We start from the raw sequence: 22,400 nt of genomic DNA, 5'->3' as shown, positions 1-22,400 counted from the left end.
TTGAAGTTATGAAGAAAGATTTGGGAAGTTAAAGCTTTTTTCACGAGTCGAGAAGTTTCAGGGGTGACCTGGTGAGAGATCTTAAAGATTATAAAAGGTCACGATCAAGTAACTAGTGCTAAACTGTTTCCACTGGTCCAAGAGATGGTAACGAGAGAGAGAACAAATTTAAAATTAATCACAAGAATAATTCAAGGGAAATTTAGGAAAAAAAAAAAAGAGGGTGGTTAGAATTCTCTGCCACAAATCGTTGTTGACGCAGAGTCAATAAATTATTTTTAAAAAAAGAATTAGTTACCTTAAAAAAAGCATTAAAGGATATGGGGAGTGAACAGGAGTGGGATTAGATGCGATGGCTCACGTGAAGAAATTGCAAAACAGCAGCACACAGAGGTCAGTTTGACAACAGCCTCCCACAATATCTGCAATATATTAAGTCTTGTGTGCAGTGCACATTTCCTGCAACGTCACAATTACCGTGTCGCATTTTAGCCGCAATGCTTTAGGCGACACGTTTTGGCCTATCCAGTGAGCAACTGTTGTGTTATAATGCACAAACACCTGTTTTGCTTAAAGTCTGCCCGCCTTACCTTTTCTGCATGCAGTTTTCTTTGCTCATGAGGTAACGTTGCTGCTTTGTCTGCCAATTTAAAACAAAGAGTTACTCATGTTACACAATGAGCTGGAAGGATTCCCAGACCATTAGTCATGTGCCAGCAATGCACACTTCAGCTAGAACTCTTTCCTTTCACTCCCCAACCCTTCCCCCTCATAAAAGGCATGGGAAAACCACCACTAGATCTTAACGACCAGAGAGGTGGAAACTATGAGCTGGATTTTCCAGTCCTTTGCCCTTCGGGTTTCGCCCCCGAGCGGCGTTCAGATCTCCCTCGCCCCGGCGCAATCCTCCGGACCGGTTTTGCGGCAGCGGTGAGCTGCACCGCCGGGAAGAGCCTCGCCGGGTGTGCAACGCCCCTGGTTGCGACACTGGCAGTACTTTGGACTTTTGCCAGATTCGTCCGCCCACAATGACCGCCTGGGAAATCAGTGCGATCCAGCATAGCCGGCGGCACAAAGTACTCCGAAAGCAAGTGCGAGGGTCTGTTCTTTTAATGTTTTTAGCAATGTGTTGCGGTGGCCTGGCCAATATTTTGGGAATGTTTTGTGTTCTTTTTAAAAAAAGGTCGCCCCCCTCCCGGCCTCCCTCGGAGAGCACGCAGCCCGGCACTTTATTTCGTGAGTTTCCCCATCCTTGCGCCTCAAAGTGTACAACGCCTCCCTTCGTGCTGCGCCCCCTGACGCAGGGCCCAGATGCCGAAACTTCCTTACTAAAGCGCAAACTATTCCCGGCCGGTAACTTTCCCACCCCGCCTCCATTTTCACCCTAAAAACTGGAAAGCCTAAAATCCAGCCCTCTGACTTCAACTGATTTAGATATAGCAGCCTATCATAAACAGTATTGCATTGTCGTTAAATGTGCTCAGTGACTCAATCATGACAAACACACAGATAATATAAATGAGCAGAGTGTGGGGGAATATTTTCATTGGACCAAAAAGGGTGGCACTGGTTAATCCAGTGTCCCCAGAACAGAAAGATATATAAAAATTGTAAATTTCAACCTAGCTACAAGTAATACACATTTAACTCTATATTTAGGCGCCGTTTTAGGCGCGAAAAATGGGCGCCCAGCTCGGAGGGAGCGCCCGTTTTTTATCGTGTGGAAACTTGGGCCCTATATCCCCTAGTTTTAGTTTCCCCTATGAATGGAAATATCCTCTCTGCATCCACCCTGTTGAGTCCCCTCATTATCTTATACGTTTCAATAAGATCACACCTCATTCTTCTGAATTCCAATGTGTATCGGCCCAACCTACCCTCATGTCAAACCTCTCATCTCCGGAATCAACCTAGTGAACCTTCTCTGAACAGCATCCAATGCAAGTATATCCTTCCTTAAATACAGAGACCAAAACTGTACGCAGTTTTCCAGGTGTGGCCTCACACATACCCTGCACAGTTGTAGCAGGATTTCTCAGCTTTTATACTCTATCCCCCTTGCAATAAAGGCCAACATTCCATTTGCCTTCCTGATTACTTGCTGTACCTGCATACTCACTTTTTGTGTTTCATGCACAAGGACCCCCCCGGTCTCTCTGTACTGCAACCCTTTGCAATTTTTCTCCATTTAAATTATAATTTGCTTTTCTATTATTTCTGCCAAGTGGATAACCTTACATTTTCCCATATTATACTCCATCTGCCAAATTGTTGCCCACTCAATTAGCCTGTCTATACCCCTTTTTAGATTTTGTGTGTCCTCCTCACAATTTGCTTTCCCACCCATCTTTGTATCATCATCAAACTTGGCTACATTACACTCGGTCCCTTCATCCAAGTCATTAATATAGATTGTAAATAGTTGAGGACCCAGCACCAATCCCTGCGGCATCCCACTAGTTACCGATTGCCAACCGGAAAATGACCCATTTATCCCGACTCTCTGTTTCTGTTAGTTAGCCAATCCTCTATCCATACTAATATATTACCCCCAACCCCGTGAGGTGGAGAAAGTGCATCCGGGAGGGCGTTGAGTTCTTCGAGTCTCAACACAAAGAGCGTGAAGAGGCCAGGCGCAGGCCTGCCCCACCCACTCCTTCCCTCGACGAATGTCTGTCCCACCTGTGACAGAGTCTGTGGCTCTCGTATTGGATTGTTCAGCCACCAGAGAACTCACTTTGGGAGTGGAAGCAAGTCTTCCTCGATTCCGAGGAACTGCCTATGATGATGCTTGTATCTTGTGCAGTAACCGCTTATGTGGCGCCTTCTGGAAATCCAAATACACCACATCCACTGGTTACCACAGAAGGTAAACAGAATGCTCACAGCAGCTGAGTTGAGATAATGTGTCAGTAAAATTAATTTCCATCGTCTTTGTGAAAACTGATTCCCAATGCAAAACCCACCTTTCATTTCCTTCAGCTTCTCAAACAAACGCTCAAAGTTTTCACAGTCAACTTCACCTGTGGTAAGGGTGGCGAGTTCTTGGATGTCCAAGTGCAACATTGGATCTGCTGGGCAAACAAACACACAGAACATCAGCCAAACACTGGTTAAAAACAGCAGTACTTCTGGAAAAAATAATAATTGGATTTCCATACCTATGACACTGTCAGTCTGAAGAGCTGCCACCATATTGCTGTCCTCTGCAAGTGTTTCAGCATCAGGTTCTGTAAGGCTGTGATACTGCATTTAACAGAATTGTGGCAGACTGATTAATTAAAATGTACACCTTTTTACCGAAGGATCTGTTGATGGGGTGAGATGAAGTAGGGTGGGAGGATAAACACCAGCATTGACCAGTTGGGCTGAATGGCCTGCCTCTGTGCTGTAAATACTATGTAATATTAAGTTTGCTATGTTGTGTCACACTTATTTGGGCATCAGCATTCTGTGACACAGCCATACCTGGAGACGCACACTTACACAAAATTTACAGCAAAGAAACAGGCCATTCGGCCCAACCAGTCGATGTCAGTGTTTATGCTCCACACGAGCCTCCTGTCACTCGAATACATCTCACCCGGTCAGCATATCATTCTCTTCCTTTCTCCCTTGTGTATTTTATCTAGTGTCAGCAGTGGCTCAGTGGGGGTAGGTAGCTCTCTTCCCTGTGAGTCAGAAGGTCACACGCCAGGAACTTGAACACAAAAATCTAGGCTGACACTCCAGAGCAGTGCTGAGGGAGTGCTGCATTGTTGGAGGTGCCGTCTTTTGGACGAGACATTAAACCAAGTCTGCTCTCTCCGGGGAACGTAAGAGATCCCATGGCACTATTTCGAAGAGCTGGAGTGTTTTCCCCGTTTCCTGGGCAATATTTATCCCTCAATCAATGTAACACAAACAGATTATCTGGTCATTTTCATATTGCTGTTTGTAGGAGCTTGCTGTGCGCAAATTGGCTGCTACATTTCAACAGTGACTACACTCCAGAAGTACTTCATTGGCTGTAAAGCACTTGGAGACATCTGGTGGTTGTGAAAGGTGCTATATAAATGCAAGTCTTTTTCCCCTTAAAAGGCATCTGTGCTATTCACCTCAACAACTCCAAGTGGCAGCGAGTTCCACATTCTAACCACTCTCTGGGTAAAGAAGTTTCTCCTAAATTCTTTATTGGATTTATCAGTGATTATCTTGTATTTATGGCCCCTAGTTTTGGACTGCTACCACTAGATCGTCATACCGATACCTACAGCATTACTATTTTGATTTGTCCTGACCTTCTGTGAGCAACACCACAGGAGACCCAATTGTTAGTTACAAATTACTTTCCAATGGTACTTGCTCTTGCTGGGGTACTGTACAGTGAACATCCTTCATTACCTCAACTCAGTGGTCATGGTCATTCATCATGTGCGAGGTTAGACAGCAAGTTTCATCACAGAATTCCAAACAAAGTCAACGCACCAGCACTTTCCAGCAGCAAGTTACTGATTCTCATTTAGGAGCAGGCACTCTAGACGATTCTTCCCTTCCACAATCCAGGGGTTTTGGAGGCCAATTTGTTGCTTTCCAACTGAGGTTAATTCTCTCTCAGACAGTCCCTCAGATGAGGATGACTTGCTTACACATTGAAGAGTCCAATGCGGAACCTACAGTCTCTGTCACAGGTGGAGATGGTGGTTGAAGGGACGGGTGAGTGGGGTGCTTGGGTTGCCGCGCGCTCCTTTCGCTGTCTACGGCTTCAGCGCGATCCTGGCGAAGAGACTCGATGTGTTCAGCGCTTTCCCAGATGCTTTTCCTCCACTTTGAGCGGTCTTGGGCCAGGGATTCCCAGGTGTCGGTGGGGAGATCACATTTTTTTCCAAGGAGGCCTTGAGGGTATCCTTGAAACGTTTCCTCTGCCCACCTGGGGCTCGCTTGCAGTGTCAAAGTTCCGAGTAGAGAGCTTGTTTTGAGTCTCGAGTCAGGCATGTGGACGATGTGGCCCGCCCAATGAAGCTGATCGAGCGTGGTCAATGCTTCGATGCTGGCCTGAGCGAGAATATTGGTGCGCCTATCCTGCCAATGGATTTACAGGATCTTGGAGGCAGTGCTGGTGGTACTTCTCCAGTGTTTTGAGGTGCCTGCTGTACATAGTCCATGTCTTTGAACCATTTAATTAACTCGGCATTAACTGGAAATGAAACTTGGGATTTTCTGATCTTAATGGTTTACCAGTACAGTGGGAGCCCCATTTACCCACAGGCAACTTGCAATTTTTTTAGCAACTGAAAACAAAATGCAACTTTTCCATATTACATAACTGCCTGGCCTTGCCCATTCAACTACGTGGCACAAGCAGGTGAGATCCATGAGGACTTTGCCTCACAAAGCTGATCCTGTCAATTGATGAAAGCACTAAGCAGAGCATCAGCACCTAATGCTTCAGTAACCTATTCTTGAAAACAGCAAGCTGCTGGGCTGATCCATGATCGCTTGAGGAAATCAACATTGTGAGGAATTCAAGGAAGTCAATGGAAAGGCCAATATTTTGCATATTTGTTAACCCTTCACAGAAGGACATTAGACATCTACCACACTTACCCTGGTCCCCAATACCCACACAAAATATCCAAAATGGACGATGACTTGCTGATGCCATCTTCTCTCCAAACACAATTATTATAAAGATATAAAGGCAAGGATTACAAGGTAATCATTTCTTCTTTGGGTTCAGAAACTATTTTAGGACATTGATTGAAACCCTTCAGTCAACCGTGGCTCGGTGGATAGCACCTTCACCTCGGAGTCAGAAGATTGTGGATTCAAGTCCCACTCCAGAGACTTGAGCACAAAAATCTAGGCCGACACTTTCAGCCCAGTGCAGTTGTGAGGAGTGCTGCTCTACCGGAGGTGCCATCTTTCGGATGAGATGGTAAACTGGTCTGCTTTCTCAGGCCGACGCAAAATATCCCACGGCACTATTTCGAAGAGCAGGGGAGTTATCCCCGGTGCCCTGGCCAATATTTATCCCTCACTCAACATCACTAAAAATAATCAGGTCATTATCACATTGCTGTTTGTGTGGGAGCTTGCTGTGCGCAAATTGGCTGCCACGTTTCCCACATTACAACAGTGACTGCACTTCAAAAAAGTACTTCATTGGCTGTAAAGCACTTTGGAACGTCCAGAGGTCGTGAAAGGCACTATAGAAATTTAAGTCTTTTTCTTTCTTTGGCAGGATTACAGTTTGCAATCACACCCAGGCATCAATATTTAATTGGTGAATCACTTACTTCCACTTCTGTTTCTGCTTCTGTTCCACAATTTTCAAGCACACCAGTTAAACTACTGAGAATTCCAAAGTCGTGTGGTCTGTCTAAGAGAAAAGAAACTGCATGCTAAGTGCTTTGTGTTAGGTTGAAAGATTAATGATCGAATTTAGGCTTCATGTTTATAACCATTTAATTAGTCTCGCATCAGTCAACGCCTGTGTAGATTAGAGCTGTGGAGCCCCAGTAATTACGTTTCAGAACCAGGCACTACTATCCCGCCACCCTTCTTCTTCTTAGGCAGTCCCCGGAGTCGAGGATGACTTACTTCCACACTAAAATGAGTTCTAAGATCACGGATGAGACCAATGTGGGTTCTGCAGTCTCTGTCACAGGTGATCAATCACCCAATCAACTCCCGCCAAACAAACAATCAGCCAATCAAAATGTTCAGCTCAGTTGCTCAAGGTTGGCTTTACCCAAGATAACCTAAGGAAGGATATACTTGCCATTGAGGGTGTAACAAAAGGTTCACCAGACGGATTCCCGGGATGAGAGGGGATTGTTCTATGAGGAGAGATTGAGCAGAATAGGTCTATATTCTCTAGAGTTTAGAATGAGAGGTGATCTCATCGAAACAATCAAAATTCTTACAGGGTTTGACAGGGTAAATGCAGGGAGGATGTTTCAACAAAGCAGTTTGCCTACACTTTCCGCCCACCTTAAAAGCACCAATTACGTTCAAATAGAGGATGGAAAAAATAATCCGCTGCAGTTGTGTAGAGATGAGAGCACATTTATTCAGACAGCACTCAGCTTAAATATCTATATGCCATCTTAAACACAGATGATGCAGTGAATTTAATTGCACTTCTATGCGGTACAGAGTTGAACGCATCACAACTCTACAAATCTGGTAGCTCTCGACTTTCTACAGTGTCAACATTTTTTTTTTTTTTAAATGATAATTTTCTACACATTTGAAAAAATGCAACTAGAAACTCATATCACCTTAAGCTGAAATTCAGTCTTTTGAACCGGAAATGCAATCAGAGGAACACTCAAGGCTATTCTGAATTTGGGCAGCATGAGAAAAAGGATCATTTAACATTAGCAGGTTGGTATCGTGTGACAAAGACATTGTGCTAGAAGGGCTGAATGGCCTGCTCCTGCACCTATTTTCTATGTTTCTATGTTTCTAAAACAAACTTTCAAACCCGATCTGAAATGTCATTCTGGTCAACACAATTTCAACCCGTGGGATTCGGAAACAGGAGCAGGGAATCAAAAATCAGGTGGATTTATGGCTACTCAGCCAAGGATCAGGCTCAGCAGCAAAGGATGCCAGGATAACCTGGCGGGGGGGGAGGGGGGTGGGGGGGGGGAAGAAAATATGAGCCAACTAGTAGTTTAGTAGACTCTATACTCTCTGGAGTTTAGATGGATGAGAGGTGATCTCATTGAAACATATAGGGGGATTGACAGGGTAGATGCTGAGAGGTTGTTTACCCTGGCTGGAGTATAGAACTAGGGATCACAGTCTCAGGATAAGGGGTCAGCCATTCAAGACTGAGATGAGGAGGAATTTCTTCACTCAGAGGGTTATGAATCTTTGGAATTCTCTACTGCAAATGGCCGTGGATGCTCAGTCATTAAGTATATTCAAGGCTGAGATAGAAAGATTTTTGGACTCTAGGGGAATCAAGGGATATGGGGAAAGTGGAGCTGAGGTTGAAGATCAGCGATGATCTTATGGAACGTCAGAGCAGGCTCAAGGGGCCGAATGGTCTACTCCTGCTCCCAATTCTTATTTTCTTACGTTCTTACAAGTAGCCTACAGACAATCCTGCCATGGCTCATACACGAGAGCCAACTCGATGGAGGGCTGACACCTGTGGAACTGTATGCTAGCATAAGCCAGCACCTACAGAAGAGGAGATAACCAGAACACACAATCAAGGCCAGCACAGTGTTTTAATTTAACTCCTTGAAAAAAAAACAACTTTAAAGAGAGATTCTTCCCATCGCACTTCTTTTGTCCCACATTACACAGAAAAACCAGAGAGAAAATAAACATACCACAAACAGATTAAAGATGCCTGTAATGTGTTAAGTTGCAGATCATAAACTTGATGGAAAAGCTAACCAGAATTAGCATTATTCTGTCTCTGCATGGCCAAATACATTTAAAATCAAACAGGTCACAAAACAAACACTGGTGCGAGTAGCATTCCTTAATGAAATTCGTATGAATGTTTTGCTTGGGAATAAAAACCTATTGTCGGTTTTATACTTATGCAAGAGGCAAACATATCAATACTGAAAATCAATTTTTATTTCAAGTCGAGCACCAACATTTAGGTACTCATTTTTGTGCATAATTAGGGTGTGTGGAATGGCAGACATTTAGTTCTAGGATTCTGCTGACAGTTGGTTGCCAGGCTTAATAAAATGCCTCCATTAGTTGTGGAAGCCTTATGCAAAAGTGCCCCAACACTGCTCTCTCCGCCTACTTATCCCAGTACGTAACAACGAGTGGCACTGATCAGAAACTTAGCAGCATATACAAGATCAGCAACAGAGTACCACAAGGTCAACTGAATCTGCACTTCCCACCCTTGCAGACGAGGGGTGCAGCACGCATTGGTGGCTCAAACATGCACGGTCACCAAATTCTACCTTTAGGGCATCGCTCTTTTCCTTATGAGCCAGGGCTTAAGGTGACCTGTGTATCTGGACAGAACGCACGGGTCTAAAGTGCTTCTTTGGCTACTCATGGGACCATTGGGGTTCACAATTTGGTAGAAATTTTAGGCATTTGACCAAAAATCAAAATCAAGCAATAAATAAACCAGGAATGTTAGATTGAAATGGTTTCTGACATATCCTTTTACTAATCAATGGAGTAGAAATATTGACGTCCCGAGCCTGTACGAAGTTTCTACGAACCCGGGAAGGCATCGGAAAAGCCAGAGCTTGGCAGATCGTAGCCAGATCTGGAGCGAGGACGACAGACCGGGAGACGGGACATTTGTACGGGCAAGATTGCGGGATTTACGCATATCTTGCCCAATAAATGTCCTCAAAAATCTTGCGCCTGAAAAAGCAGACGCATAGCCTACATTTACAGGCGCAAGTATTTTAAAATACACAAAAACAATTGTAAAATAAAATTATAAAAACACATAGTTTATTGTTAAAAATCCTCCCCACTACGGTAAGTTTATTTTTTAACCATAATTTAAAAAACTTATAAAAATAAAATATTTTACGATTTTTTAAAAGACATAACAACTTTAATTTCAATTAATTTTAAATGTGTGGTCTGTTTTTTATTTTTTATTATTTTGTGTGTTTGGTTTTGTTCCCATTAATAGCACTGAGAACTGGTAGATACACGAGTCTCAGTGCTATTAATGGGAACCTGTGAAATACTTACCTGACTGCACCTTCTGCGTGGGACGGGAGCGCGCTTCGCAGTGAGGGAAGAGAAGGCCTCCCCATCGGAATCCAGGGTGCTGCCTAGACCATAGGTACTTTCGTAAAAAATCTCCAGCGAGGAGGCAATTGCCCGCGGAAGACCCCCAGAGAAATTTCTGCTCTGCCCAACTATTTACATACCGAAGAAGACAATGCTAAATTTTCAGTTATATCCAAGTTGCTAAAACTTGGATATTTTCTCTTAAATCAAGGATATTCAAGCAATTGTCTACGAATAATTCGCAGTTACTGCACCGTAACACTACTGTTAGGAGTGTAATTCAATCTGTACAAGTAGTCACGCATCAGTATGGTCGCATAGATTTTTATTTACTCAGAATAGAGATTTGTTCAAATACGTGTACTGGATGTTGCAGTTAGTTAGACCCTGCTATTTCACCTTTGGGACTGATTCACAATGGTCCTAAGTGAGCTAAATTTGTGCGATCTGTCAGCCGTGGCTCAGTGGGTAGCACACTCGCCTGAGTCAGAAGGTTGTGGGTTCAAGTCCCACTCCAGGGACTTGAGCGCATAAATCTAGGCTGACACTCCAGTGCAGTACTGAGGGAAAGCTGCACTGTTGGAGCTGCAGTCTTTCAGATGAGACATTAAACCAAGTCTGCTCTCTCTGGGGAATGTAAAAGAGTGCTTGACCTGATGACATGGAGTGAAAAGTTCCATTCATCAACAGTAATAAGAACTGCTATCAATACGCTAAAAAAAAACTTCTCTGTTTCATACCTGTTTTCATCTCAACATTTGACCACACATTTGCATTCAAGGCTTGAATAATTCTCGTTACACCAGTGGATTCAGGGAAGTCATCTGTAGGGACAGCAATAGGTCACATTTAATAATCTCACTACTGAAGGTATGCTGCTGACACAGAATATGGAAACACATAAGCAAAATATAATTTAACTGAAAATATCCACTAGAACAAAAGCTTTAAAAATGACTGACAGACGTTAATGCAACAAAATGGTAGATCAACTTGCACACAATTGCAAGAGGCTTTATTATATAAACAAAAGACAGCTGGGATCTACACTTTGACACAGTTTCAATGAGTAGATGGCATGAACTGATCAACCTTTCCTTGTATTATGTATCATTTAAATTTCCTCATTGTGTAACAATTTTTTAAAAACCAGTTAACCTCTTATGCTCCCCTTCCTGTCAGCTCCCCACCACACAAAGACCCACTTCCTAGGCAAGAAAGTCGGTTGCTCTCTGGCCTTTGCAATGGCACTATGCTTGTAGACCAAAGATGCACCAAAATCACTGAATGGGAATGATCTTGCAGCCCATCCTGCACTAAGATTTGTAGAGGTACAAGACTTGTAAATCTTCTCAACGTAGGGAACAGTTGAACACTTTATAAGTTGTTAGGTCAGAGATGTACCTCACACCAGCTCATGCATCAATTCTCCCTCCGAGTGCATTTGACACCTCAAAGGATCAGCAGAATGTTTCCATCTGGAATGGTGGGGGCCAGTTTTATTCTGTTGTTTAAAACAATCCATTCACCAGTGTTGAATTAGTTGATCTAAACCAAGGCAGCGGTTAAGTTGCCGCACAAGGGTTATGGGGAGCAGGCTGGGAAGTGGAGTTGAGGCCAAGATCAGATCAGCCATGATCTTATTGAATGGCGGAGCAGGCTCGAGAGGCCAAATGGCCTACTCCTATTTCTTGTGTTTTTATGGTCTCGACTCTCCCAAGCCAGGCAAGAAGAGATGGGGAGGGGTCAGCTAGGGTTTCTGATCACTTGTCACTTAAGTAAAGCACACGCCAGTTCCCAAGATGGGAACGGGCTCATTTGCAATGTTCTCAGTGGTCAAAAGCCCATCAACACTGTTCAGACTCATACATAGGTATTGCCACATTCGGAATTGTACCCCAACAAAAGTCAGCATCTTCAGGAGAGAGGGAGGGAAAGAGGAAGGAAATTACAGGAAGGGGGTGGGGGGGCGGGGGAAGAGAAAGAGAAAGAAAATGAAAATATAATCCAGGGTGGGTGCAGATTTCTTTCAAAGTCCTAATGATTTAAAATTGGAAATATTACATGCCATATTCAGTTTAAAGAACAGCTCATTTTAGCACACGAAAAGATCCTATAATAACGGTTCTGAAATGCAAAACAAACCTTCTTCATCTGGCAACTCTTCTGGATTAAGCTCCACCAATTCAAACCCATTTTTAATGCACCACTGCTGTGCTGTTTGCCTGCTCACCCCTTGAAGAGAAAAGAAGATCAGATCACTCAAGCCAACTTGACTAAGCAGAATCCACTTGTTCAAATTAAAACTTTTCTTAATATTAAAGAATCAGGGCAAGTTGGTGTCGGAGTGTACTCGAGTGTAGCTGTGCTGCAGGTAGAAAGGAGTGGCGAGGGGCCCCTGGAACAGTGTTGGTGGCGTACCACTGCAAGGTACAGCACGAGCTGGTGCAGGAGGGCGACGGCAGTGAAGCGGGATGTCATCAAGGTCCAGGTCGGTGATTGGAGCGAGGGCAGGTACAGCAGGAGCGACGAGGGGGTCGGGGTGAAGGAGCGGCGAGAGATTGTATAGGGAGATGATCAGAGCCCAAGAGAGGCGCGAGTTCAGGGCCAGAAGAGGCATGGGCCCAGGGGCAGAACGGGCCAGCCCACGACATGTGCGCACACTAGGTCCGTGCAGCAGAGCTGGTCTCCAGTTGTCTTGGTTAACCCTTGCCACTGGACCAAGACCTAGCTCTGTCAAGCCCGTGTGGTGGCTGGTGTGCAACGGCCACCCCATGTTAAAAAAAAAAAATCCACGCACGGGCATTTTCCACCCTTCAGGATGTAGTTCAGGACCTGGAATATTAGGTCCTTCATGAAACATCCATTTTTGGCGTGGAAGCAAGTCATCCTTGTTTCGAGGGACTGTCTAAGATGATAATGAGAATGAAATCAAAGGGCAACATTGAAAATCCATCCCCTTTAGGCTGTAACTTTGTAGACATACACTACACAGAGGCTAGGTACCTCCAGTGGGGAAGGAAACAGAATTAATGCAGTGTCTGGGCTGTTGTTGTACATATTAGTATTCTAGGCAGAGGTACTAGGCGGAACTTAACTGCATGTCCAGCCACAGTCCAGATGGCCTGGGAAAAAAAGAGACTCCAAAAAACATCATTGCCGCTCTCCCTCAGCCCTCGCAATTGAGCACACAAAGCCCAGGTAATTCAGTCCTATTTCTGCTTACTTACTTATGTGCGATGTTTGAAGTTTGTAGGCCTGAAGGTTAGTGATGTTGCTGCATTGGTGGATGTCCTAAATCACAACACCAAGATCTGCTAGCTATATAACATTTGAGATATATGCAAAAAAAGGGAAGATTAATTTAAATTTTACATGTGGCCCCCAAGAGTTAATGATATATACTTAAGCGGCACATGGAGACAAAAAGCGTGGACACTCCTGATCTATGGTGTCAGTTCTACATAACCCGTGCTCTGTGGAGTTGGTTGCAATGCAATATCGAGCCCCCTTTGCATTGTTATAAACCTCACTGAAGACTAGCCCTCAATTTGGTTAAAAAAAATACAATCTTCAAATCGTGTGTCACCACTCCACTCCCACTCTGACCTCTCTGTCCTCGGCCTCCTGCAATGTTCCAATGAAGCTCGAGAAACAGCACCTCATCTTTCGTTTAGGCACTTTACAGCCTTGTGGACTCCACATCGAGTTCAACAATTTCAGACCTTAGCCTCTGCCCATATTTTGCTCGGATATATTTTTTCTTTCTCTTTGTTTCCCATGGCAGCTGGTAATTATCCTGCCATTCACACCCCATCTAAACAAATCTTTTTCTAACTTCTGCTATTGCCATCTCAAGTCGGCCCATCATCCCATTGGTCTCTCAAATCTCTCCTGTCTTCCACCTCATCACGGATCTTCCATTTTGTTCTTTCCTCCCCTCTCCCTTTCAGTGCTCAAGAATTTGTTCATTTCGAACATTCACCAGTTCTGATGAAGAGTCATCGACTCAAAACGTTAACTCTGCTTCTCTCCACAATTGCTGCCTGACCTGCTGAGATTGAGAGCATTTTGTGTTTTTTTTTTTCCAGATTCCAGCATCTGCAGTATTTTGCTTTTGTAATCTTCAAATCACATTGTGAAGTTGCATTTTTGTGTTAGAGATACAAGAAAAAAAAACACAAAGCTTATTTTCTTAATTTTCCCTGTTCATGTGCCGAACCTTGCTCCAGTTTAGTTTAGTTTGATAGACACCAGCAATGTTCCTGTACCTCCCTCAAGTGGTCATTCTTCACATCAGTCTAGCTAGTGATTGTTGATAGAACGTTCGACCATTGAGGGCACCACAGGCGAGCTTAATCCTATCCCCACTTGGAGGCCAGACATATGTACCTTCCAGGAAGAGTCAGTGGACAGTCACCTGGGGCAGGAATCCTAATGGTCTTCCTCCGCCAAGGTGGCCCCAGTTAAGATCAGCAAATCCAACCGAGAATGGAGATCAAACCTGGCCTATATGGCTTAGTACCAAACCATGCTATACATTTTACCCACTAGGCCACCTCTGTTCAGTGCTATTAAAACTTTCCACTAGGCTCAATAATGACCCGCTGTACAACCAAACTCAAGGGGGAAAGCCCCATTTATGGAATCATAGAATAGTACAGCACAGGAGGTCGTCATTTGGCCCATCAGGTTAGATGCAGAAAGAATGTTCCCGATGTTGGGGGAGTCCAGAATCGGGTCACAGTCTAAGGATAAGGGGTAAGCCATTTAGGACTGAGATGAGGAGAAACTTCTTCACTCAGAGAGTTGTTAACCTGTAGAATTCTCTACCAGAGAGTTGTTGATGCTAGTTTGTTAGATATATTCAAGAGGGAGTTGGATATGGCCCTTATGGCTAAAGGGATCAAGGGGTATGGAGAGAAAGCAGGAAAGGGGTACTGAGGTGAGTGATCAGCCATGATCTTATTGAATGGTGGTGCAGGCTCGAAGGGCCGAATGGCCTACTCCTGCATCTATTTTCTATGTTTCTATGTATCAAGTCTGCACCGGCTCTTTCGAAAAGCAATCCAGTTAGTTCCACTCCGCCGCTCTTTTCCCAGATCCTTGCAAGTATTTATCCAATAATTAATCCAAAAAAAAACAAATTTGGAGTGAATATAGAAATGTAGCAACTGAATACAATACCATTGTCTGAAACTCTGTCACACACCAGAATCAAAACCTCAGGGGACCACTCTTGTGTCAGAGGAAGCCAAGTAGATACCTCATCAAGGCTTGACTTCTGAGGGTAAAAAAAGTACAACTTAAATGGTAAAAAGAATGTCGAAAGATCAAAGCGTTACATTGATAAATATTAGCCAAGTTTCCATGTTGCCATTGTGTTAACAAACTTACGGTCCACCCTTTAAACACATCTGAAAATGTGAGTTCATTAGTGCTCCAAGCGCAGGTAAAACATGGAAACGCCCGAGCTTGGAGAAGGGAGTCACTTCCTCTCAGATAAATGCTCAAGGCAACTGGAAAACTGCAGTATTTGGTGGCAAAAATTCCAGGAATTTTCCTTCATTACTTGTTCAGAAATTGCGAGCTGCTGTGGATATGTATTGGTATTCTGTCAGATTGTTTAAAATTACTTCAATTTTCCAGTGTTCCTAGTTATGCCACAGTGCTGCAGGATAAGCATGCATTTTCTTCAAGTTTCCCACATAAGCTATTTTAAATGAGGGGAAATTATTTATGTGGCTGTTCACGCTCCTCCCCATTCGCAGAGGCACGCTTCTTTCTCTTCCTCCCGGTTCATGAGGCATTCTACTTCCCCCAACCCCACTAGCTTTCTCCCCCTTTCAATTCACAGATTCAGTTCAGAGTGTCTCTTTCCCTGCTCCCCAGTTTTCAGAGGCTCTGCTCACCCTGATTCACCCCTCGTTCCAATTGCTTTAGCTGCTTTGCTTGCGGATTCAACCGTGCTGTATGAGATGCAGGAATTTCTGACCATGCATGAGCACGTGTTCCTGCCCAGAGTGCCCACCAATTGGATACTCGAGCAAAGAAACAGCAGGAAGGAGTCAAGAAATGAAAATGGACGATGAACATTTTCATTGGTGAGAAGGGGTGGGGTTTTCCAGGAATTCCACAAATGTGGTTGTACGATCTTACCTGAAGTTAGTTAAATCAATCTTAATCCAGCTTTCTGTATACATATAGGCCACAGCACTGTGGTCAAGTTTATTATAAGTGCCACTAAATTTGGGTATTTCAGTCCAAACATCTGTAGAAAATGGAACAGTCATGTCTCCAGCAATATATTGAGCCTACAGGTACTAAAAGATTAGCACTACTTCCCTACAAATGTATGGTTTCTACACCATACTCTTCCTAGTGCAACCCCATAGTACCACCATTGGCAAGCAAAATAAGAACTTTAATCGTGCCAAGTTGATAATTTTTTAATTTTATAAACTTGGAATTAAGATCTGTTAAACCAATTTCAAAGTTATCATTTTGTAAAGTGAGATGTACACAATACAATTGTGCTGTCTGCTGTGGAAATGGTGTGTTTGGTGTTGAAAGTGGGTGAAGGCCGATTGCGTTTATTGTGGTAGAGGAAAAACTCTTGCAGAGAAACAACATCCAACATCGCTACAACAGAGTATCTGGTCATTATCGCATTGCTGTTTGCTGTGTGCAAATTGGCTGCTGCATTTCCTACATTACAGCAGTGGCCATACTTCAAAAGTACTTCATTGGCTGTACTTTTGAAGTGTGCAATGAAGTACTTTTGAAGTGTGGCCACTGCTGTAATGTAGGAAATGCAGCAGCCAATTTGCGCACAGCAAACAGCAATGCGATAATGACCAGATACTCTGTTGTCGTGATGTTGGAGGTTGTTTCTCTGCAGGAGTTTTTCCTCTGCCACAATAAACGCAATCGGCCTTCACCCACTTTCAACACCAAACACACCATTTCCACAGCAGACAGCACAATTGTATTGTGTACATCTCACTTTACAAAATGATAACTTTGAAATTGGTTTAACAGATCTTAATTCCAAGTTTATAAAATTTTAAAAATCATCAACTTGGCACGATTAAAGTTCTTATTTTGCTTGCCAATGGTGGTAGTATGCTTTGGGACATCCGGAGGCCGTGAAAGGTGCTATACAAATGCACGTCTTTCTTTTCTTTCATTTGCTATTATCGAACAGATCCACCATGCAGGAGTGTAGGGAGCATTGGAATAATCTTTGTTGGACAGAAAATAGATTTGGACCAAAGAAGAGTATAAACTGGAGCCAGACTCATGACTCAAATGCTTACAGTTCTTGGCCATAGCAGCAAGCTGATAATATAGGTGCCAGGCTCACCCGATTGCCTCAACCAGCTGAACTGTCAGGCCAGGTGGGTAACAGGATTCCCACCTGCTGAATTAGCCAATCTCAACCAGGGAAGCGATACATGCATTATAATTTATCATTACATTCCTGGGGATAGACAGAGAAATCCAGCAAGGGTTCATGTTCCAGACTACTATCCAGTAACCCCTGCTGAAAATGAATGCATTGGCTGCAAAGCGCTTTGAGACATCCGATGGTCGTGAAGGCACTATATAAATGCAAGTCTTTCTTTCTATAAACAGCAGTGGGGACTGCATTGGACTCAGCTTCTCTAGTTAAAATGTTTGCCAACACTCAATCTAGGTTCAGGTATGAAAAATGGCTAGTTGGACAAAGCACTTGAGCACACTCAATGCCTGTATGTGCTAGCAAGGGGTCAATGCTTTCAGGAAAAGTTGGGAGAAAATTGGCATAAAGAGGTGGAAAAAAAGCAGCGTATGTGCACAATATAACATGCACACGTACGGATGTGGATTTTATGAAAAACATCAGTGTTTAATGGAACTGCTCACCAGTATAAACAGTGTAGCTTCACTAACTGTGCCCATGTGGATTCAAATGCCAAGCCCAGATCATAATACTGGCCCTCAGTACATGTTAAGTAAGCAATATTCTAAACACAGTACTTGGCATGAACCCAAACTGTGGTCAAAAATCTAAGTTTTCCTTAAACATGGGTGGTTTAGCGGAGATGAGTTGCACATAGTTTGGGTTCAATATGTCTGCTCTTTACAACCCCCCCACATTTTTACTGAACATGGTCAAACGAATATTCACTTGCACCACGGAATGGGAATCAAGAAATTGCAATTTCAGTAGTTTTGATTTGGCTTGGAGTCAGTTGGAGACTGCTCACTGATCTCTGTAATACTTAGGACATAAGAAAAACTACATCCTCAAAGGTAATAAAAGATATAATAAGAAACAGGTTTTCCTTACTGTTGTGCTGTCAAAGTAAATCAGGAAGGCCTCCACCGAGTCAGCGATCTCCTTCGTCAGTATGAATTTGTCGGGCACCACACACAGCTGAACACTAGCCGTGTAGTACTTGTTATCTATAGTCCATGGGTAGGATCGGACTTCATTCCCGGGGCCCATGTATTCAGGAAGGGCATCTGCTCCAATAATGTCTAAAAACGGGAGAGCAATACGATAATTACATACAGAAAAGAGAGCACGGAGGTTAAATTGATGCACTTTAACAAACCAATGTAGCATTATCATGGGCCAGAAGTTCCCAACTTTGATTCTTAGCATTAGCTGACCTCAGCAGAGATGCTACAATGGACATCAGAGCCCTGAACTTGGTGGGAAGGGAGGGTTGGTGGAGGAAAAAGCCAAGGCTCCATTGACCAATTTCTAATTGGTGACTCCTGATGGAAAAGATGCCGTGGGTTTGGCTGTGATCTCCCTTGTGGCTGGGTTACTTTCCAACACTCACCACCAAGGCACGCGTGAGGAATGGCCACTGAGATATATTACAGAGCTATCATATCCAGGATCAGAAGAGGAGGGGAGACATTTGATTGGGGGTCAGGAAGAGAAATAAAACATAATTTTACCAGATCAAAAAGTAATCTGTTCCAATTTTACTGACCACAAAAAGGTAAACTGTTTCAAAAATAAAGATATTCACAATCCTTTTCCCACTTGGTCCAACAACTTTGGTCACTTTTCATTTATAACTGTCAAGAGAAGGAAAGTTGAAATTCCTTCTAATATTTAGCTCAATTTACAGTAAAATTTCATAAACTTTAGAATTTCTTGGCCGGTGCCAATGTTACCCAATGTATAAAATAACGAACATATTGGGTTTACATTAAAGCCTATAGAAACAGAAAATAGGTGGAGTAGGCCATTCGGCCCTTCGAGCCTGCACCACCATTCAATAAGATCATGGCTGATCATTCCCTCAGTACCCCTTTCCTGCTTTCTCTCCATACCCCTTGGTCCCTTTAGCCGTAAGGGCCATATCTAACTCCCTCTTGAATATATCCAATGAACTGGCATTAACAACTCTGTGCGGCAGAGAATTCCACAGGTTAACAACTCTCTGAGTGAAGAAGTTTCTCCTCATCTCAGTCCTAAATGGCCTACCTCTTATACTAAGACTGTGTCCCCTGGTTATGGACTTCCCCAACATCGCGAACATTTTTCCCGCATCTAACCTGTCCAGTCCCATCAGAATCTTATATGTTTTTATGAGATCCACTCTCATCCTTCTAAACTCCAGTGTATAAAGGCCCAGTTGATCGAGTCTCTCCTCATATGTCAGTCCCGCCATCCTAAGAATCAGTCTGGTGAACCTTCGCCGCACTCTCTCAATAGCATGAACCTCCTTCCTCAGATTAGACGACCAAAACTGAACACAATATTCCAGGTGAGTCCTCGCCAAGGCCCTGTACAACTGCAGTAAGACCTCCCTGCTCCTGTACTCAAATCCCCTAGCTATGAAGGCCAACATACCATTTGCCTTCTTCACCGCCTGCTGTATCTGCATGCCAACTTTTAATGACTGATGAACCATGACACCCAGATTTATGATACTGTACTAGGCCATGGCTGCAGCAAAGCATTGTATAAACTTCTAGTTTGTTGGGTTTTTTTCTTTTACAATTGTTACAAAAATAGTTTTGAATTGAATTGCCCACATTGAAGAATGAGGATGGTGATGCACATTGATGCCGAGTATATTACGGAGGCTTTTAAATCCGCCAAAAAAAATGATTAACTTTCCAACGACAAAGTTGTTCAATCTTAAAGCCTTGTTTTAATGACTTTGCATTTCAAATGCCATTCTAAGCCCTGTAAGTAAGTTTATATTGCACACTCACTAATTACATAAGCAATAGGAACACACCATCCAAAGTCATTCAACTGTCCTTAGTTTGCAAAACCTAGCAAATTTATCTGTAAAGGTACTTTTCACCTGGCAACAGTGCCCTTTTAAATGCACACAGCGGTGGCCAGAAGTGCAATGACACACGTCATTAGTGTCAACAGGGCAGCATCTTTCATTTCCAAAGTGCCCGCAAAAGGCTGGCAGCACACCAACAGAACTTTCACACCATCTCACCATTTGTGCTTGCCAGGAAAACAGTGCAGGGTTGAGGGCCGGAGAAAGAGTTCTCATACTTTATCAGCCTAGATTCTGTACAGTACAAACTTTAAACCGGAGTCAGTGGTTAGGGTATCGAGTTTGTGATTGGGGCCGAAGATGATTGCTTTCATCTTCCCAATATTTAGCTAGCGGAAATTGTGGCTCAACCAAGACAATGTCAGACAAGCAGTTTGATAACACAAACGCAGTGGAGGGGTCAAAAGAAGTGGTGGAGGTAGAGATGAGGAAGCTGACCCCATGTCTGTAGATGATGTTGCCAAGAGGCAGCATGTAGAAGAGGAAGAGGAGGGATCTCAGGATAGATCTTTGGTGGACTCCAGAGATAATGGTGCAGGGATGGGAAGAAAAGCCATTGCAGGAGATGCTGTGTCTATTATCGGTGAGACGAGAGTGGAACTAAGCAAGCGCAGTTCCGCCAAGCTGGACAACAATGGAGAGACGTTGGAGACAGACAGTGTGGTCAACGTCAAGGGCTGCAGAGAATAGAAGACGACAAGGAGAGATAGTGTACCACAGACACAGAGAATCTCCTGCTCCTGATTACTACCCAATGCTAGAAAGTGTGCAAGTGTGGACATCAGACGAAGCCAGGTTTGGTTTGGGTTGGATTGGGATGGCATCCTTGGTCAAATAACTTCATTGACAATACACACAGTGAAGAATGGCCATATGGACAAGATACCAGAGGGCTACCTACACCTCACTGAACTGGACTCCAGCACTCGCCTATGCCCCAAGAACAGGACAGGACAGGAGGGGAGAAAATCCACAAAAGGGAACTTATAAAAGATGGCCTGCAATCATCATCATCATCATCATCATAGGCAGTCCCTCGAAATCAGGATGACTTGCTTCCATGCCAAAAAGGGATGAGTTCACAGGTGTTTCAATGAAGGACCTAATATTCAAGGTCCCGAACTACATCTTGAAGGGTGGAAGATGCCGGTGCGTGTTCTTTTTTTAAGCGCGTAGTGGCCGTTGCACACCAGCCACCACACGGGCTTGACAAAGCTAGGTCTTGGTCTTGGTCTAGTGGCAAGGATAACCCAAGACGACTGGACCCCAGCTCTGCTGCATTTATATAGGCCCTTGGTGAGACCACACCTGGAGTACTGTGTAAAGTTTTGGTCACTTTACCCAAGGAAGGATATACTTGCCATAGAGGGAGAGCAACGAAGGTTCACCAGACTGATTCCTGGGATGGGAGGATTGTCCTATGTGGAGAGATTTAGGAGACTAGGCCTATATTCCATAGAATTTAGAAGAATGAGACAATCTCATTGAAACATAAAATTCTTAGAGCTTGACAGGGTAGATGCATCTACCCTGTAATATTAGCTTTGGTTCAGCACCATTTTATGCTTTATAAACATTAACAAGGCAGCTAGTAGACATACTATAAAGGATAATAAATATTTAACATATTCAGAGAAGAATTAGTGTGCAGTTTTCATGTCCATCCCTGTAATTGGCCGGAGCAACATGTCCCAGCTCCAGTATGCCTTAAGTTCTATTTTTCTTCTCTCCCATTTTGAGTTCAATATTTCAATGTGCTATTAGGCATTTAGGATAAGAAAAAGGCTTAAAATTATCCCACACCTGCAGTTAAGAACCAAGAGTCAAGTCCACTTGTTCAAAATAGCCATGGTAGGAAACAGTAGTAAGCATGTTGCGCAAATGCGCGAGGCATCTCCATAGCAAGGGGCTGTACAGCCCAAGAGTAATATCAATGCCTGAAGGTGGAGAGATTGGTATAAACAGAAACAGTTTCAACACAGGATGTCTTACACCAGGCCCCAGGGCAGCTGCAGTTCACTCAGCCTCGACTTCCAGTTCACCCCAATCTTTGCAGCTTTGTGTCTTTTATTTCACGTGATTTAAATTTGCTGCCGGATCTTGGGTGATTGGAGGGCTCGATTGCCAACAGCTGTTACTGAATACCGATTGGACAGAACCCACTACAGAGCTGTGAAGCAAATGTGATTATTCAACAAGGGTTTCTATCTACAGTGAGACATACACCAACGGATATTACCCCCCTCAAGTTGACTATTGACAGAAGTGGAGATTTTATTCCACACCAGCTGTAAAATTTTCATGCTAATGTGCAAAGATTTTCAAACTGAAATCCCTGGAGCTACCACGGGC

At 43.6% G+C, this 22,400-nt stretch overlaps 2 protein-coding genes across 3 annotated transcripts in view; one reads left to right on the top strand and one right to left on the bottom strand.

Annotated features, from left to right (window-relative positions):
• Nucleotides 1-22,400, top strand: part of c17h15orf61 (chromosome 17 C15orf61 homolog) — a 333,965-nt gene that overhangs the window by 98,558 nt on the left and 213,007 nt on the right. The gene's annotated exons all lie outside the window — the stretch shown is intronic.
• Nucleotides 1-22,400, bottom strand: part of aagab (alpha and gamma adaptin binding protein) — a 41,152-nt gene that overhangs the window by 2,283 nt on the left and 16,469 nt on the right. Inside the window, exons 2-9 of one of the 2 annotated variants that reach the window (XM_070858533.1) lie at nt 18,071-18,261; nt 14,923-15,019; nt 11,881-11,970; nt 10,476-10,559; nt 6,279-6,361; nt 3,162-3,246; nt 2,967-3,074; nt 591-640 (exon numbers count right to left, since the gene is read on the bottom strand). In XM_070858533.1, the coding sequence (XP_070714634.1) occupies nt 591-640; nt 2,967-3,074; nt 3,162-3,246; nt 6,279-6,361; nt 10,476-10,559; nt 11,881-11,970; nt 14,923-15,019; nt 18,071-18,261 (788 nt within the window). The remainder of the gene's footprint in view (nt 1-590; nt 641-2,966; nt 3,075-3,161; nt 3,247-6,278; nt 6,362-10,475; nt 10,560-11,880; nt 11,971-14,922; nt 15,020-18,070; nt 18,262-22,400) is intronic. The other variant, XM_070858534.1, reaches the window with a different exon arrangement.

The sequence above is a fragment of the Pristiophorus japonicus genome, chromosome 17 (genome assembly GCF_044704955.1).
Source record: "Pristiophorus japonicus isolate sPriJap1 chromosome 17, sPriJap1.hap1, whole genome shotgun sequence".
NCBI classification, from domain to species: Eukaryota; Metazoa; Chordata; class Chondrichthyes; family Pristiophoridae; genus Pristiophorus; species Pristiophorus japonicus.
The sequence above is the reverse complement of the archived record's forward strand: the minus strand, read 5'-3'. Positions and strand labels throughout refer to the sequence as shown.